The sequence below is a fragment of the Mesoplodon densirostris genome, chromosome 16 (genome assembly GCF_025265405.1).
Source record: "Mesoplodon densirostris isolate mMesDen1 chromosome 16, mMesDen1 primary haplotype, whole genome shotgun sequence".
In the NCBI taxonomy this organism is placed as follows: Eukaryota; Metazoa; Chordata; class Mammalia; order Artiodactyla; family Ziphiidae; genus Mesoplodon; species Mesoplodon densirostris.
Window position 1 is genome coordinate 1,995,561 of NC_082676.1, and position 18,420 is coordinate 2,013,980.

The following is an 18,420-nucleotide window of genomic DNA, read 5'->3' on the forward strand; positions in this document are numbered from 1 at the left end:
CGGAAGCCAACCTTCCAGAACCTGGAGATGGTGCTTCCCTTCCGGGCAGTGACCTCAGAGGGGCCCCTAATGCACATTTCCTCTCCCCGAGCCAAGGGAGCCTGTGCCCTGGGAGGGCTCAAAAAACACAGTTTTATACACTTTCACTAGTTTCCGTGGAAAATCTACAGTAAGGAAACAAGCTACAGGTAGACGGGCATCGTGGAGGCCAGTCCGAGCGCCCACCCCAGCGTGGGCTCTGTGAACCCAGCCCGTCTCCCTGAGCCTCAGTGCCTCCCTCAGGTGAAAGGCAGGGGGTGCAGCGACTGTGGGCACAGGGGTGGCAACAAGGAAGCTGGCAAGGACGTGCCCAAACGTCTCACAAGGAGGGTGTCCAGGTGCCTGATGTGCAGGAAAGGGTGGACGGCAGGATTCATAAGGAAAACGCAAATTAAAACACACCTATTAGGGCTTCCCTGGTGGCGCAGTGGTTGAGAGTCCGCCTGCTGATGCAGGGGACACGGGTTCATGCCCCGGTCCGGGAAGATCCCACATGCTGTGGAGCGGCTGGGCCCGTGAGCCATGGCCGCTGAGCCTGTGCGTCCGGAGCCTGCGCGTCCAGAGCCTGTGCTCCACAACGGGAGAGGCCACAAAAGTGAGGGGCCCGCGTACCGAAAAAAAAATTTAAAAAACAAAAAAACCCCACACCTATTAGAATGGCTAAAAAAAAAAGAAAAGAAAGAAAAGAAAATTGACAATACTAAGTGCTGTGGAGTCTTTGGTGTTGGAAATACAAAATGGCACACAGCCACTTGAGAAAACAGTTTGGCAGGTGCTTTTGTTGTTGTTTTCTTTAACAATAGATTTTCTTTTTTAGAGCAATTTTAGGTTCACACCAGAACTGAGCAGAAAGTGGTGTTCCCACACAACCCCACAGGCTTCCTCACCATCCACATCCCGCCATCCGCATCCCCACCAGAGCGGTGTGTTTGCTACAATCCATGCTCCTACGTGGACACATCATGTCCCCAAGGGTCCAGAGTTTACATCAGGGTTCATGCTTTGTCTTGAATCCATGGTTCAGACAAATGCTTAGTGACATGTGTCCATTACAGCATCATACAGAGCATCTGCCCTACCCTGAAAATCCTCTGTGCTTTGCCTTGTCCTTCCCTCCCTCTTCCGTAACCCCTGGCGACCACTGATTTTTTTTTCCAATTTGTTTTTATTGTGGTAAAATAACACATAACAGAAAACTTAGCATCCTAATCATCTTTAAATGTACAGTTCAGTGGTAGTAAATACATTCATAATGCTGTGAAGCTATCACCAGCATCCATCTTCAGACTTTTCATTTTGTAAAACTGAAACTGTCTGCATTAGACACTGACTCCCCACCCCCTCTGTCCCTGACCCCAGCACCATTCTACCTACTGTCCCTATGAATCTGACTACCCTCAGTCCCTCCTATATATGAAATTATACAGTACTTGTCTTTTTGTGACTAGCTTTTTTCACTTAGCATAATATCCTCGAGTTGTATCTGTGCTGTAGCACGTGTCAGAATTTCCTTCCTTTTTAAGGCTGAATAATCTTCTGCTGTATGTACGTCTACCTCACATTTTGCTTATCCATTCATCAGTGCATGGATGCTGATCCACGATTCAGTTATTGTGAATAATGCTGCTATGAACATGACTGAACAAATATTGCTTCAAGGCCCTACTTTCAATTTTGGGGGGCAAATCCTCAGAAATGGAACCGCTGGATCACATGGTAATTCTATTATTCATTTTTTGAGGAACCGCCATACTGTTTGCCACAGTGGCTGTATCATTTTACTCCTACCAACAGTGCACAAGCGTTCCTGTTTCTCTACATCCTTGCCAAAACTTGTTGTTTTCTGGATTTGGCGTTTTTTTTTTTTTTTTACTACTAGCCATCCTAATGGGTATGAGATGGTATCTCGTTGTAGCTTTGATTTTCCTTTCTCTGATGATTAATGATGTTGAGCATGTTTTCACATGCTTATTGGCCATTGGTATATCTCCTTTGGAAAAATGTTTATTCAAGTCCTTTGCCTATTTTTTTTTTTATTAATTTATTTATTTATTTTTGCTGTGTTGGGTCTTCATTTCTGTGCGAGGGCTTTCTCTAGTTGTGGCAAGTGGGGGCCACTCCTCATCACGGTGCGCGGGCCTCTGACTATCACGGCCTCTCCCGTTGCGGAGCACAGGCTCCAGACGCGCAGGCTCAGTAATTGTGGCTCGCGGGCCCAGCCGCTCCGCGGCATGTGGGATCTTCCCAGACCAGGGCTCAAACCCGTGTCCCCTGCATTGGCAGGCAGATTCTCAACCACTGCACCACCAGGGAAGCCCCCTTTGCCTATTTTTGAATCAGGTTTTTGTTGTTGTTACTGAGTTTTGGGAGTTCTCTATATATTCTGGATATTAACCTGCTATCAGATGTTTGACTTGCATGTAGTTTCTCCCATTGCCTGTTTACTCTGATGCTAGTGTCTGATGCACAAAATGTGTTTAAAGTTTCATAAAGTCCAACTTGTCTGGTTTTTTCTCTCTTGTTGCCTGTGCCTTTGGTGTTATATCCAAGAAATAACTGCCAAGTCCAAAGTTGTGAACTCTGTGCTCTATATTTTCTTCTAAGAGTTTTATTGTTTAGATCTTTGATCTCTTCTGAGTTAATTTTTGTATATGGTGTGAGGTCAGGATCAGTTCTGTTCTTTGGCATGTAAATATCCAGTTTTCCCAACACCATTTGTTGAAAAGACAGTCCTTTCCCACTTGAACCTTGCCATTAAACTATATATGTTGATTGTGTTGATGGTTACAAGATGGTATGAATCTGTCAACTGCACACAAGGGTGAGTTTCACCGTATGTCAAGGTTTGAATTCCATGTCCTCTACTTACCTGCTCTGAAACCTCAGGCAAGCCCACCTTCCTGCGCCTCCCCTTCCTCCTCGATGGGTCAGTCTGGATGGTAATTGTGGAGATTAAGCACCCAGGACACCAGGCCCGGGCTCTGGCAGGGCTGATGCTCTGTGGTCCCCACAGTCAGACACCATGGCCATGGTGAAGCCCCACATCTATGCACCTGGGCATTCCCAGGACATTAAAGTCGTGTGGACACTCTGTCCCTCTGCCAGGAGCCACCGTGGCTACTGGGATCACCACCTCCTCTCAGCTCACCCTCCTGGGAAGCGCACAGCTGCTGGGCACCTAGGGCAACAGGTCAGGCACAGTGACCTCTGAGTCAAGCGACCACTGTGTTCTGGGCATTCCGCTGCTTCCAGCAACAGGCTCCAATCTCCAGGAGGGAAGAGAGTCCATCAGGGCAGCAGGTCAGGCACAGGGACCTCTGAGTCAAGTGAACACTGTGTTCTGGGCATTCCATTGCTTCCAGCAACAGGCTCCAATCCCCAGGAGGGAAGAGAGTCCATCAGAGCTCCTCCCTGCCCAGAGAACCCAGACCCCGTCATCCATCTCATGTGCCCGAGCCCCGTCTTCGCTGTAACAAGCAGTTTTCCGAAACAATCCGTTAACGGGGCCATCCTACAGAACACACAGGCCAAACGTCTGACGCCTGGTCTCAAGGACACATCCACAGCTGATTTGCAGTCCTCGCCAGACAGGCCAGAGCAGCAGACAGTGAAAAATTGTTCAGTACAAATGTCAACTACCACCCATTTGCAAAGAATCTCTATTCAGGGCTAGCGCTTAACATTTATCTCCACAGATCTGTGCAGGCCTCCCAAAAAACCTGAGAATGGTTGATTCAGTTTATATAGAGGAATATTGACAGTTATTACGTATTATAAAATTATAACAATAAATCCATTTCACTACGTGTTTTCTCGCCTGACGTTTTCGTGCTGCACGGATAGGACCCCCAGCGTTCATGGCACAATGGGGGAAGGCCCCAGTCTGTGCACTGTCACCCTCTGCAGAGACCAAGCAGCCCTTCACCAGACGTTTGGCCCAGGGTGGTTGGTTCACAAAGACGGAATGCAGCAGTGCATCCAGCTGAGGGCTGACGGTCCAGGAAACTCGTACCGAGAAATACCGAAATGGCATTTTCACGTCGTGAAGAAACCGACACTGAGAACGTACAAGATAGGCCCAAAGATGACGTGTATTGAGGGAAACACCACTTGATGTCCTGCAGGTCTGGTGACAGGCCCTTTTATCAGGGGACCCCAATCTTCGCACCCACTTTGGACACAGGAAGATCCTTTGGAAGATGAAGCCAGGGCCAGTAGGAACTCTCTACTGACTGAACTCTCCTGCAGGGCCGATAGCTCCACACAGGACGCAAGGCTTCACTGAGCAGTCCCCCCCCCCCCCGGTAGCGCTGCGCAAGGGTAGACAGGAGGAGGGCTATTCTCGCTTCTGATTTTTGGAAGCTTATTAGCATTTTAAACAATGTCTTCACTTCATTGTTCTTGGTGGCTACGTGAGACTTGCCAAAGCTGTAAATCCCCAGCTCCGCGGGGAGCACTTTTTCCCAGGAGCAGGTGTCCTGAGAGGAAGCTTCTTGCTGCGGCGACCCGGAGGCCTGGCTGGCTCGCGGGAGATGCCCGGCCCTTCTCTCCTGTTCTGATTTCCTGGCCTCAGGTCCTGACGAGGACCCAGCAAGCAGATGGCAACGCCTCCAGCTGGACGGCTCCATGCTCATTGGCACAAGTGGCCAGCAACATCGGCCCGGGGCGCCCAGAGGCCATCAGCGCTGTACTGGGTTCTTCTCCCCGTGTTTCGGGAAGATCCTTCCACGAGGATCTTTATTAGAGAGAAACTCTGTATTAGAGTTTCTCTCTTTATTAGAGAGAAACACCCAACATCCCAGTGTGTCACGGCGGCCAAGTTGAGGGGGCAGCTTTGGTGGGTGTTAGCATCTGTGAACACAGTGGTTAAAGGATCATAACGGTCATGCTTTGAGGTCATCGGCTGTCCTGCCCTTTCTCCTTTGACTCTTGAATCGTGCGAAGGAAGCGGCTACTGGGGCCACGTGGAATCTGACCTCAGGGAGGACCTAGAGATGCAAACCTCATGGTAAATTACTGGAGGTGGTGAGAAATGGGATAGTCCACGGAGGCTGTCAAACTGCCCTAAACACTGTTGCTCTAAATGCGTCCTGGGTCCCCCCCACACTCCCTGGAAAAGGAGCCCATCCCCGCCGCCGCCGCCGCCACCGCCCGACCAGAGACACAGGGCTCCCCACCCTAACGACCAGGCCTGTCAAAACCTCTCTGCAAGACGTAAAGATCACACATCCTCGGGAGCTTCCGTGTGTCACCGGCGGCCCCGCTTGGGCCCCATCGAGCAAACGCGCTGGGATTCGACCCCGATACCCAGCCTCGGGTTTCCGAAGCTACAGAATCAAGCCTTCAGAGCAACGATTTGCTTTTAAAAGTGTTTTAATTACAAACGTGATTTTGAAGCTGGGACACAAAATGCCGACACCCTCTCACTGAGAAGCCACCCCTGCATACAGGTGCGTGGGTGTGCGCGTGCGTGTGCAGGTGTGCGTCTGTGCACACCGCAGATTGTCTTCAATTCAAAGAGCTCTGCAATGACCGGTGGTGCTGGCTTCTCTACAGAAAGTAAACAGTCACTGGTGCAGACGTGTGCAGAGGTGGACACACAACGGGCATGGCACCACTGGGAGCAGACGGCTAGGACCCCCCCCGCCTCGGTGCCCCCAGAGGCGGGTCCCTCGTATTTCACACATGCAGGACAGGAACACAGGTGCTGCAGGGACAGGCCAACTGGCGTGAGACTCACTCTGTGACGTGGGTGTGGCCTGCAGTGACCGGGGAGCCCTGGGGGCCAGAGGCGGGCTCCCAAACCTGTCGGGGTTGGGAGCCGTCTGGGGACTTTTTGTCAAGGTTTCTGGCCACCCTCGGTTGTCATGGTAATGCTTCACTTTGGACAGTGTACACGTGATGTTAATGCCTATCTTGCTCTTCAGCAAAATATTATTCAAGTAGTTTGAACTTAAATATCAAAAGTAATCTTTACATTATTGAAGACTGGTACAAAATACAGACTCTGACAACTTTTCATTTCATTCAATCAGATGCTTTGGAAATCTTCACTTTCGCGTTACTGTAATCTAGAAAGCAATTCCTGGCCTTTATAAAGCTCTTGGTGGGACTTTTTTCAAGATCCATCTTTTCCTGTTATTGGTTCAAATTTAAAATACTTTCAGAAACACTTTGCCACCGCGTTCTAAGGAGGAATGTGGACCCGTCCTGTCACTTCCGTTATTTGTAACGTTTGTAATTAAGGGGGGCTGCAAGCTACACCAGCCCCGGCTCGGCTTCTGTCGCATAAAAGGGGGCTGGAAAGAATTTTCCTTGTCAAACCTTAATGGAAACATGAGGATCCCAAGTGAAGCTTCCTGAAGAGGCCGCAACACTAGTCAACTGTCTGGCAATCAGACGTTGATGAGAACTGAATCCTCAACCAGGGGTGGTGCCGTGAGAAAAGCCGGCTTCTGCTGTGACCGAAGCTCAGAGCAGCCACTTGACGGAGTCTAGCCTCTCGGCTCTCCAGGTCCAGGGGCCGGTCGGTCTCTCAGTAGATGTCTGGGCAGCCTGAGAAATCCCTCTCGAAGTAGCCCCCCACGTACAGCCAGTCGGGGGCCCCAGTGTACGGGTTACTGCCTCGGTGAAACCACCTGCGACACAGAGCAGGCAGTCAGGAGGCCAGTGGACAAGACAAGGCCGTCGGTCTTTTCTTCCCCCTGGGATCGTGGCCCCTCTAATTAGGCATCATCACATCACACGTCAGTTGACACGCAGCCCAGAGCTGCTGGCCACCATCTTACGGGACACGGGGGAGCTTCTGCTCAGCCCCGGTGGGTGTGCGGCCCCCTCCCCCCTTCCTTGCCCGCGTGGCCACCAGGCGGCTCACCTCGTCTGCCACTCGGCCTCCTCCCTGGCCCGCTCCCTCCGGGCCTCCCTCTGCTTCTCCTCCAGCCGTTCCTTCTCCTGGCTCGCCAGATCTGGGTGCAAGCACAGGGGACTGGGTCAGGGCTCAGGGTGACAGGCAGAGCTGAGGGCTGAGAGGGCAGATGCTGGAGCACCCCTCACACCCGACCCCAGATGAAGAGTCACACTTGGGTTAGCAAACCACAGACAGTAAAGGCCGTCAGCGGGAAACCAAACCCAGGCGTGAGTGCACAAGCACACGGCCAGGTCCGGACGCCAGCGCAGACGCCAGCGCAGCCCAGCCTGGCAGGCAGAGGGGCCTCGGGCCTGGGCGGGCATGCGGGGGCGCCCCTCCAGCCAAGCGACTTTTAAATAACAATGTGTCCAGCTTCTGAAATGTAATCTTACTGTCTGTTGAACCTAATAAGAAGACAGGGTACTTGCATTTTCCATGTATTCTTTTTCATTTCATTTTCCTAGTAATTCAATCTTATTTTATTTAGAGAAGAATTGGGCTGCAGCAAACTAGAAATTTTTAAACTCTTTCCCCACAGACATTTTGAGAAGCGCCATCTAGAAGACGTGAAGCGTGGTTGGTTAACGCGGATGCGCTCCCTTCCTGCGCCCACCCGCTCAGCCAGGGCCACGCACCCATGTTGCCGTTCTCCATGCCTCGGATGTCAGGGCGCAACCGGCAGTCGGTGGGGGCCAGGATCTTCTCCATGCCCGTCTCCAGTTCATTGAGACTAACCGTGAAGCTCGTGAAATTATACATCTGGAGGAGCAGGCACAGAAATTGTTACTATAAATGGCACTCTTTTCTGTGCACTCTTCACAGTTGGAGGCCACCGACACTCTAAACCCCTTCAGAGCAGCCAAGTGCCACCGGCTCCCTGGAGACACTGCTGTCAAGGTCACCGGGGCCAGGGCTCCTTCCCTGCCCTGACACGCACTCGCCTGGGGCTCCTCCCCTCCGCCCCCGCGTGGGGCACCCAGGCCCTCACCCTGTCGTCCCACCCACACCGTCTGCCTTCTCACATCCTGGGGGCTGGACGGGAGTCTCCAGCTCAGCTCCTCCGGGGGGGCTGCTGCACCCACGGCCCCCCAGCCTCTGCCTCCCGACAGCCCAGACCTGGGGACTCGCCTCCCACCTGGCCTCCCTCCCGCTCTGGCCCCCGAAGTCTATCTCCGCAAGCGGCCAGAGGGGCCCACCTGGTCCCCTCGCTGCTCGAATGACCCCCACATCACTCAGAGGAGCAGTGGGGCTTGGGCCCTGGCCGATCCCCTGCCGGAAAGCAGCTGGATGGCCACGTCCTCCCCAGCCCCGCCTCCCCCAGGTCCTGCTCCAGGTCACCAGGGCCCAGGAGGCCCACCCCCAGCCCATCAGGCTGGTGGCTCTGCTGCATAGGGCCGGCATCCTCGCCTGCCCTGCCCTCGGGCTCTGCTCGCGTTGACCTGGGCCCACCCGCACCGACTCAGCAGATGCTCACTGAACCAAAGGAATGAGTGTTATTTTTAAACATAAGCTTTTTTTGCTATTATTTTATACTAGTTTGTACTCTACTAAAACTATAATTAGTGGCTGTGCTGAGGTAATGTATTTACCGATGAATGTTTTGTTTTGTTTCCTTTATTTTGCACATGCCGTGCTTTGCTTATAGGATGTGACAATACAATAAAAAATCTTGTAGTATGTTGTGTATGTGTTTGATATATAACTAACATATAACTTATAATATATTAAAATAAAATATAATTTATTACATGTGTTATAGTTCTCATATAATTATTGTTACATTATACATTACTGTAAATATAATAAATTTATTATATTTATAATTAAATTATATTTAATTATAATTGTACTTATAATTTTGCATTACATTTAATAAGTTTATTATATGTAATGCAAATTATAAGCGCAATTTTCAAAAACAAACATCAAAATGCATTTAAGCACCTAAACTGACGATTCAGAAAAATAATCTCTCGAAACTGGTTTGGAAACCCTTTTGTTAAGACGCAGCCCGTGTAGGCTCTGAGGGCTCGCAGTGTAACCCGGGTACTGTGATGTGTGCACAGTGTTGATGTGTCGGGGTCAGGGCTTGGAGGGCAGGGAGTCCCTTGGGTGACGGTGGACGGCTGGGGGGCCTGGCTGGGGCAGGGGGCGCGGACCTGGGAAGAGTTGGGGGGCCGGGTGTTGACCCTCCAGAGTAGCTTGCTGCCCGGAATGACCTGCACCGTCTCCTGAGCCTCTGGCACGGCGTCCACCACGTCGCCGTCGGCCTTCTCGGGGCAGTCGTCCTGAAAGACACAGCATCTCGGTGCTCCCAGAGCCCCTCCAGCCCCGCCCGGAGCCCCCGAGACGGCAGCCAGGCACCGCCCTCCTTGTGGGGGGAGCCCGCACAGCCTTCTGGGTGTGACCGGACGGGGCGACACCTCCTAAGGAGGCTGAGGATGCCTCTCCAGATAGTTATTCCCCCACGAGCTGCGCTTCTGCTCAGTCGAGACGGGGTTCGCACTTGGTGATTTCAGGGTGTTTCAGCGTTTCTAGACTGGGGATCACGTCTCAATAAAAAGGTGCAACTGCTACTTCTTTTTCAAAATCAACGGGACGAAGGGGAGGAACAGAGTGGTTATTCAGGCAGCTGTGAAGGGAGACACTTAAACCGTGAGAAGCACAGCCTTGGAGTCCTCCCCACCTGCAGGTTATGTGCTTTGGTGCCAGAAGCTAAATAAAGACACAGCTCAGTGACAAGTACCCACACAAAACGCTCCCTCCTTGTGAGGTTCCCCAAAGGGGCGACAAAGCCAAGCTAATGCACTAAAACACATCACTAAATGGATTTAACATTCCACTGTATGGTCTTTAAATGGAACTTTACTGTTTTTTTTTTAGTTTAAAAGAGCATTATTAGAAACGATGTTTAATAGCACCCATGAAATATCACAATATAAAAACACTAACGGGAGACTTCCCTGGCAGTCTAGTGGTTAAGACTCTGCGCTTCCACTGCAGGGGGCACAGGTTCAATCCCTGGTCAGGGAACTAAGATCCCACATGCCACGTGGCATGGCCAAGCAAACAAACAGAAAGCACTATCAATCCCAGTGGCAGCTGAATATTTTGTTAAACAAATATTGAACACCTCAGGTTTGGTACAGTCTAATTTATCATCTAGAAAAATGTGACACCTCTTTTGAACTATCACTTCTAGTTTTAAGCTCAAGTAGAACTAGTCTTAAGAAAATCAGTATTCCAGGGCTTCCCTGGTGGTGCAGTGGTTGAGAATCTGCCTGCCAATGCAGGGGACACAGGTTCAAGCCTTGGTCTGGGAAGATGCCACATGCCATGGAGCAACTAGGCCCGTGAGCCACAACTACTGAGCCTGCGCGTCTGGAGCCTGTGCTCCGCAACAAGAGAGGCCGCGACAGTGAGAGGCCCGCGCATCGCAATGAAGAGCAGCCCCCGCTTGCCGCAGCTAGAGAAAGCCCTCGCACAGAAACGAAGACCCAACACAGCAAAAATAAATAAATTAATTAATTAATTTTTAAAAAAAAGAAAATCAGTATTCCAAAGCTCCAAGGGGAAAGTATCCTTGTGAAAACTTTCCAACTGTTGGGTATGTTACCTGGTACTCAGAACTAGAAACGCAGAAGTGACATTCACTTGCTTGTTTAATGGGTCTAAGCTAACAAGGTGCAGGGAAACAGGAGATTTATGAAGAAGTATCCAGAAGAGGGACTTCCCTGGCGGTCCAGTGGTTAAGACCCTGTGCTCCCACTGCAGGGGCCCAGGTTCGATCCCTGGTCGGGGAACTAGATCCCGCATGCCTCGCAGTGTGGCCAAAAAAAAAGAGAAGTATCCAGAAGAAAACGGAGGTGTCCTCTGATTCCGCCAGGCTTGGGGCGGGTAGAGGCACGATTGGGACGCAGGTGAACTCCTCCCCCGTCCAGAATCAGAAGACAAGCAGCTTCGCTTGAGAGACAGGTTCTGTTATTCACCCTCTGCAGCTGGGGCCACGAAGGCAGACCCGGCTAGGCTCCAACCACCCACCCCACCCGCGGGGGGACGCCGCACGGAGCCGCTCACCAGCTTTGTCTTCCGCAGGGAATCGGTTCTCTTCTCCTGCTTCTTGAAGGACTCGTACGCAGCAGGGTCCAGGCCCCACAAACACTCCGTCCATTTGCCATAGATCATAAAGAGCTTCTTTTTGCTGTAGTCAAAGGGAATTTTTTAAAACCAAGTTACCAGTTAACAATTATAAACCATTCATCTAAACGTGCAGCACCTTAATTGTGACCATGGACTAAATTCTCATTCTGGCATGTCTTCTTATAAATTTTAGGGATATTGCTGGGTGTAAATGCAAAGATGAAAAGTTTCATTTTAGCATCTCTTACTCGTGGCTTTTGAGACTAACTATTCACATTCCTTCACGAAAGCAGAAAAGAGAAAATGAAGGTACAAAAACCTGAAGGGCGAAAGACGGGCCGCAGGAGACGAGATGACGTGAGAGCAAGCGTACGACGTTATTACGTTTAACACCCTATGCTCCCGATTGTTATTTTTGAAATACATTACATTTTTATGTACCGTGTGTCCTGCAGCCCTTTTTCTATAAACCACATAAACAACCCTCCCCATATTCAGCTGATGTGGTCTGCTTTATCTTCATAACCTCAAGTCAGATACCCCTGTCACTGTCTGCCCACATTTTTTTTTTTTTTTGCGGTACGCGGGCCTCTCACTGTTGTGGCCTCTCCCATTGCGGAGCACAGGCTCCGGACGCACAGGCTCAGGGGCCATGGCTCACAGGCCCAGCCGCTCCGTGGCATGTGGGACCCTCCTGGACCGGGGCACGAACCCGTGTCCCCTGCATCGGCAGGCGGACTCAACCACTGCGCCACCAGGGAAGCCCCACATTTTTCATTTCGTAATAACCTCGACAGATCTTTCCAGATCAGCCATCAGAGTTCTCTGCCTGACTCCAAAGGAACAACGCCAACCGTGTTGGGCCCTTGTTTTTTTTTTTCTCACGTCTTCCTCAGGGGAGAGCATACAGTTGGCCACGCACTCCCTGGAAAGGCTGCCCCGCCTGCAGCGGGATGTGCTGGGAGGGCCAGCAGGCAGGGACACGTGGCCAGTCCTCACTCGGCAGACAGCCTGGCAGACACTCTCTGTCTCCAAGAGATGTAGCGTCAGGAAAGAGCATCCAATGTCGGGCGGAAAACCAGAAACTCAGAACGGGACTGGCACGGCTCACTGAGTGCCGGTGGGCGTCCGCTCCGTGGCCTGCTTCTGTGGATGAGCTGACCACAGGGCGGGTCAGTGCTATTCCCACTAACAGGAACGCTGTCCCGTGAAGTCCACATACCAGGTCCTAACTTACTTCAAGGGGTGAAGTGGTCAGAGTCTTACGTCTAAAGGTGTTTTAAGGAATTAGAACAGGTGAATTTCTGGTACCCAGTAGAGTGGGATGGAGCAAAAGCATCCACTGCTTTACACTGGAAACTTCTACTCAAAAATGTATATATTTTAGGAGCTGGAAGGAATCTTATGGCTGTTATACGGCCCAAGTTACTTATTGAAAAAAAAGAGAGAGAGAGAAATTGAGACCCAACACATAACGTGGGGGACCCCCCCAAAATTTGTTAAAATTACTACTGGCCATTTCTCTGCTCACAAAAACTTTAAAAGTCCCAAATTTCCAGATTGGAAAGAACAAATCACATGAGAATGATGCTCATAAGCTAGTGTTTGGGTTTTGCCTGACAACTGTTACGGATGCCAGGAGAGAGAAGGAAACACATGGTCAAATTCTAAAATCTCAGTCCTGTTTGCACAACTGCAGTTTTATCTCTCAGTGAAAATGTTGAACTTTCTCACATCCATTTTATCAAAAGAAAACAGACCCAGATCTTTTACCCTCAAAGAAGGGGAAGCCGGGCTCCATCAGTCACCACCCTGAATGGTGCACTTAAAATTCATCATTATCTCCTTCTGTGCTCAGTAATGAAATGCTTTTTCTAAACAAGAAAGAGTCATAACTTGTCCTCCCTGGCAGATGTCACCGGCACAACTACGTCTTTTGCAGAGACACATACGCCGTCCAGGCACCCTGTGACCCAACCCACACGTGGACCTACTTTTTGTCTTGAATGTACCCTTCCACTTTGTGAAGTTCTTTTCCAAACAATCCACACGGTTTAAAATGAAGCACACACTTATCTCCAGTTCTGCGGGGAAAACAAACAGGCTTCTGTTGTAGACATGAAACATCCAGGAAAGAGGGAGAGAAAGGAGGAGGGAGGGTGGGAGAGAGCGGGCAGACTGGAGGCCGCCCAGGGCGGGGCGGCATTAGGCCCGAGTGGACAGCACGGGGATCTTTCCGGGAGACGGAAAGCTTCGAGCACTTCCTTGTGACGATGGCTGCACAACTCAGTAGATTTACTAAAAACCATTTAAGTGTCCACTTTACATGGTGGATTTTATGACATGTAAATTACATCTTAATAGATATAACAAAGCCAACCAGCCATGAACTTCTAGGAATAAGGTCTGACAGACTGGACAGTGGACAACATTTGAGAATGGTCACTCTATTTTCATCAGGGAATCACACCATTCTTCAGTGTAGTTTAAAATTTCAAAATAAATTCACTATTGTGACTAAAGACAAAGAAATATCAACACAGAGCAGTAATGATGACTTCGATCAGTGCCAACCAGAATCAGATCCAACCACCACCACGTGTGGGGCCTCCCAGCCAGCGAGGCCCGTCTGGAGGCCGAGGGGCACGGGGGACCAGGGAGGGGCCCGGAGAAGCTGACAGCAGCGTGAAACCACAGGCTGAGTGCCAGCTGGTGCTCTGGGTGCTGCATTGCCACCCTGACTTTGACCGCTGCACGACTGTCGGGGGCCGTTACCTGTGGTTTACAATCTCCACCGTCCCGTACTGCTCTATCCAGAGTTTCCCGATAATCACGTTGTGGACACAGCAGGTAGGGTTGGTCCACGTGTAGGCTTCATTATGTCTGAAAGACGCCAGAGAACAGCAAGTCAGAGGCCAGCGAAGCAAAGACGCTGTGCGACCTCAAAAGCAAAATACCAGACAGAATCAAACGGTAATTGACTTAAAACCTGCAGAAGAGCAGAATATCGCTTTGAACTCCCTGAACAGGGGCTACTTCTTTAGCATTCGTTTGAAATGTCCTTCTTCTCTCCTTTGTAGCAGCAACAAAGCTTTCTACTTAAATGTCGAGACAAGTTAATAAGCAAGAAAAGGCTGAGACAAAGGCAAGAGGTTTCCTGTGAAGCCCTCAACAGAACAGCCCCTCCACCCCAGCCTGCGGGAACCGCGAGGTCCCAAGCGCGTGGCCCTGGCCGTTTGGGGACCTGCATGTGGCGGGGATGGGTCCTGGGGGTGCAAACACCTTCCCCTCGTCAGTCCTCATCCTCCCCGACTGGCCTTCTCCAAAGAGAAGAGAAACCCCACAAACAGGTGCTGAGCAGATGGCCAGACGTGTGTCTGACGCAGGGGAGGCTGCGTCAAAGAGCCACAATTCAGGGCAAAAATCAGCTCAATGCACAAACATTTCGCGATGAATATCTGGAATTCCTTGAATTTCCCAGGAACCCAAAGGTGTTAATTGACAAGGTTTGCGAACTTTCAGGTCCCCGTGCAGGGGTTGGGGGGTGGGTACTGGGAAGACCACACTCCCCCAGCCCGGCGGGGCCACAGGAAGTGCAATGACATCAGAAGCTTCCCATGGGGGCTACGGTTAGCGAGGCTCACACCCCAGGGAGCCGGCTGCACCCCTCGGCCTGGACCACCCGCGATGGGTTTGCAGCGCCAGGCGGTTGCTAGAGATTCAGTTTCTGCTCTGAGGGTCTTTGATCACCATCGGATTGGGCACATTTAGATTTAGATTTAATGGTGCTTGGGCATCCAGGAAGATGGCCCCTTCCCTCTCACCTCCTGGCGGTCAAGCCCGACCTCCCACCCTGCACACTCAACCGGGGCTGGTCTGCGTGACCAGTAGCACGTGCACATAGGGCTGTGTTCACTTCTGAGGTCAGGTCACAGAAGACACTGCAGGTTCTGTCCCGGGGGTGGTCGGCCCACCACCCCAGGCCCCGGCTCTGGGGGATGCACAGCCGTACAGAGCAGCGGGGTGGCAAGGAACCAAGGTCTCCTGCCAGCTGCCAGCACAGTGAACGTGAGAGCAGAGGCTCCACCCACTTGTCTTCAGGAGGCTTCCCGGCCCGCCTCCCAGCTGCGCCCGCACAGAACCCCGGCAGAGCCCCCCACGCTGCCCCGACCCCCAGCCCCCAGACACCACGGGAGGACAGTGCCGTTTCACGCTGCCGAGCTAGGGCTGTCACGCAGCAGGAGGTGATGACCACGACCGGGGACCGAACCGCAGAGATCAGGGAAGAGAAGACGGGACCCAACACAGTCAGATGTGAGGAGGACCCCCAGGGACAGCCAGCCCGACGAGGTCTCCAGCCTCCTTAGAGCAAGTCCCTGCCGCTGGAAAGGCTACCTGCCCGCAGAACACGCAGGATCCCTCCTCCAGAAGGACGTCTTCGTCCTAAATGGAAACGGATTGCCCTTCGGATGCGCGGCCGCCCACTCACTTGAGAAGCTCCAGCGTGATGGTGCCACGGGGCTCCGCCTCCACACTCTTCCCCCAGAACTTGAGTTTCGGGTAGATGGAGCCGTGAAACAGGAAGTCCTGATGGAGGCCCTCCGAGTAAAATGCACTGATGGGGGGGTGGTGGCTGACCTGCTCGGATATGAATCTGAACCCTAAGTCTTCCCTGGGAACAAAACGAGGAAAAGAAAGGAGGGGGCAGGAGGGACAGTCAAAGGGCCTCATCAGTGACAGCAAAGCCCAGAAAGGTCAGCCCAACCCGCTCTCAGCGGGCCTGCAGCTCAGCGCTTGTGGCGCTGCAGGACCGCACGGCCACCCGGCCTCCACGTCTGGAAGGGGCGCTGGGATAAGGGGACCACGCATGCTGTCACACGTGGCAGAAATATGCGACACGGCTCCCTGACGTCACACTTGGCCTAACACTGACCACACGCACAGCGCACACACGCACAGCACACACACAGCACACACGCACACACGCTGTGCCTCCAGGGCCAAAGACAGCACCACGCAGACAAGTGACAGTGCAGAGGCCTCCCGCCCTGCACGCAGGTGCACAAGGAGCTCTTAGAACCAGCGACTCAGAGAACTGACAGCAAACTGTCACCTTAGTCCTCGAGGGATGCCCACTGCCCAGTAAACCCAGAGTAGGACTTTCCAGCCTTTCAAGGCTCCTGGCATTTCTGTGATGAAATGTCTTATGCCCCAAGATATTCCTGGCCAGGAAATAGGATTTTTAGTATACTCTCTTTTTCAATAAAAATGTCAGTTTTTAATTGTTCCAGAACTCTGAATACACCTACAGCTGTAGTTATTAAAAACTATAAAAGCTCAACCACATAATTACTAACTTAACTGGAATCAGAATTTCCAATCATTACAGAGGAAGGAAAGTTGAAAAATTAGATTTTAAAAAGGTTGCCTACCAAGGTATGTAATTTACAAAATGAATACTTGTCTAAGAAAAGAAAGTGTTATTTTTAGTTATCCACGAGCAATCTCTAAGGATGAGAAGACACTGGTGAATGGCCAGGCTTAGTTATGTTGTCCCCCAAACAGGAAGATGACTCCGTCTCACATGTGTGGCACGCGGCACACACCGCAAGCGTGACCTGGAAGTTGAGGCCCGACACACAAGAGAGAATGTCAGTGTTTCCCATCAGCCTGTGAAACTATAGTTCAACCCCTGAACTACGTTCATGAAAAAGATGAACAGGGCTTCCCTGGTGGTGCAGCAGTTGAGAGTCCGCCTGCCGATGCAGGGGACACGGGTTCGTGCCCCGGTCTGGGAGGATCCCACATGCCACGGAGCGGCTGGGCCCGTGAGCTGTGGCCGCTGAGCCTGCACGTCCGGAGCTGGTGCTCCGCAACAGGAGTGGCCGCAGCAGTGGGAGGCTCGTGTACCACAAAAAAAAAAAAAAAAAAAGATGAACAATTAGGGGTGTCACTCTGTATTCAGCATCTTGGGGGGTTTGTATGCTTTTAATCCATCTGCTTACTTTCCTTTGTCTGGAACTTTTATCATATTATGCTTTGATTTCTCTTTTCAGATATTTTGATGATGCTTTTAATAAACAAAAATGCTAATAATAATCTGACAGCTACATAAGGTCAGAATCTCGAATCCTGGACTAAAGCAAACTAACCGGAGGGAGGAAGCTTTTGCTCGAGAGAAACATCTAAGAAAGGAGGAAACTACATGAATTCAAGACAAAAATGTCCCCTTAAGAGTGACCCTCGGGGCAAGCCTTTCCCTTGCCTGGGCCTGATCAGCTTCCTCGCTTCTAAAAGGAAAGGGCTGTGCCTTATGGCCTCGCTTGCTGTGAGATGCCATAGCCCAAGGTCACGTGCTGAACCCCTGTCATTTACAAAGCCCCCTGGCAGCACACATCACGCTTTCTCCCAACTCGTCCAGCTTTCTCAGGGGCAATGCGATGTGGAGAACAGCTTCTCCACCACTCAGTGCCAGCCGACCGCTAAGCCACGCTAAAAACCCAGGGGGAATTCCCACTCCAGCAGCATGTGGAGAAGGGGCTGCTGCTGAGCCATCCAGGACGAGCCAGAAACAGTGGAGTTTGAAACTGACATGAATGTTGCTTTCCCAACCTGGGAAGTGACGTGTGTGCAGGTGTGTGCAGGCCGCCCGCATCACTAAGATGACAATTCCTCCCCAAATGGTCGGAAACCAGTGCAGATACACACACCCCCGCCCACACGCTTACACTCTGCAAACCTGAAGAGTGCCCGTTCTAAGCTGTCCAACATCCCCAAATCCCACCATCATTTACTCCCCATTGGAAAAACTCAACCATTAATAACATATGCAGTAAAGGACCCAAGAACCACAGGTGTGTGGTTCTTTGAATCCAAGAAGCATCGGTTACATAACATGCCACTGGTTTTATAAAGATGCTGCAAATTAAACCACACCTCGCAGAAATGCCCGAACACGAGCACCCAGCAATCCAACACCCCATGCTGCACGCTCCCGGGCATCCCCTCTCCGTTCCTGGACCTAACTCGTTCTTCCGTTTTCAGCTCGGTTTTTTCACCAGGCTCCTGTCATGTCATTAACACAACAGCCCTCGTACGTGCACCATCTCCCCGCCTGCAGTAAACCCCTCAATTCAATCAGCCTGGAGGAATCCATGCTGGACAAGGAACCACCCTTGTCCGTCGCCAGAAGAACCTCACGCATGAGACGGTCACGAGGGCCTGTCCCCTTACCTGGTTAACTCGTACGTTTCCCCCAAGAGTGGATTGAACGGCTTGCCGGTCCTCTCCCACTGGGAAGCCACAGCCGAAACCGCAAAGGCCGCTACAGACTG

General features: G+C 51.4%; 1 protein-coding gene across 3 annotated transcripts in view; it reads right to left on the reverse strand.

Annotated features, from left to right (window-relative positions):
• Window positions 1–5,403: 5,403 nt before the first annotated feature.
• OSBPL2 (oxysterol binding protein like 2) overlaps window positions 5,404–18,420 on the reverse strand; it is a 43,304-nt gene continuing 30,287 nt past the window's right edge. For all 3 annotated transcript variants that reach the window (XM_060120507.1, XM_060120506.1, XM_060120505.1), the window contains 9 exons: window positions 18,320–18,417; window positions 15,576–15,758; window positions 13,862–13,969; window positions 13,081–13,170; window positions 11,024–11,147; window positions 9,106–9,234; window positions 7,582–7,705; window positions 6,914–7,004; window positions 5,404–6,677 (listed from right to left, as the gene is read on the reverse strand). In XM_060120507.1, the coding sequence (XP_059976490.1) occupies window positions 6,575–6,677; window positions 6,914–7,004; window positions 7,582–7,705; window positions 9,106–9,234; window positions 11,024–11,147; window positions 13,081–13,170; window positions 13,862–13,969; window positions 15,576–15,758; window positions 18,320–18,417 (1,050 nt within the window). In that variant the 3' untranslated portion in view covers window positions 5,404–6,574. The remainder of the gene's footprint in view (window positions 6,678–6,913; window positions 7,005–7,581; window positions 7,706–9,105; window positions 9,235–11,023; window positions 11,148–13,080; window positions 13,171–13,861; window positions 13,970–15,575; window positions 15,759–18,319; window positions 18,418–18,420) is intronic.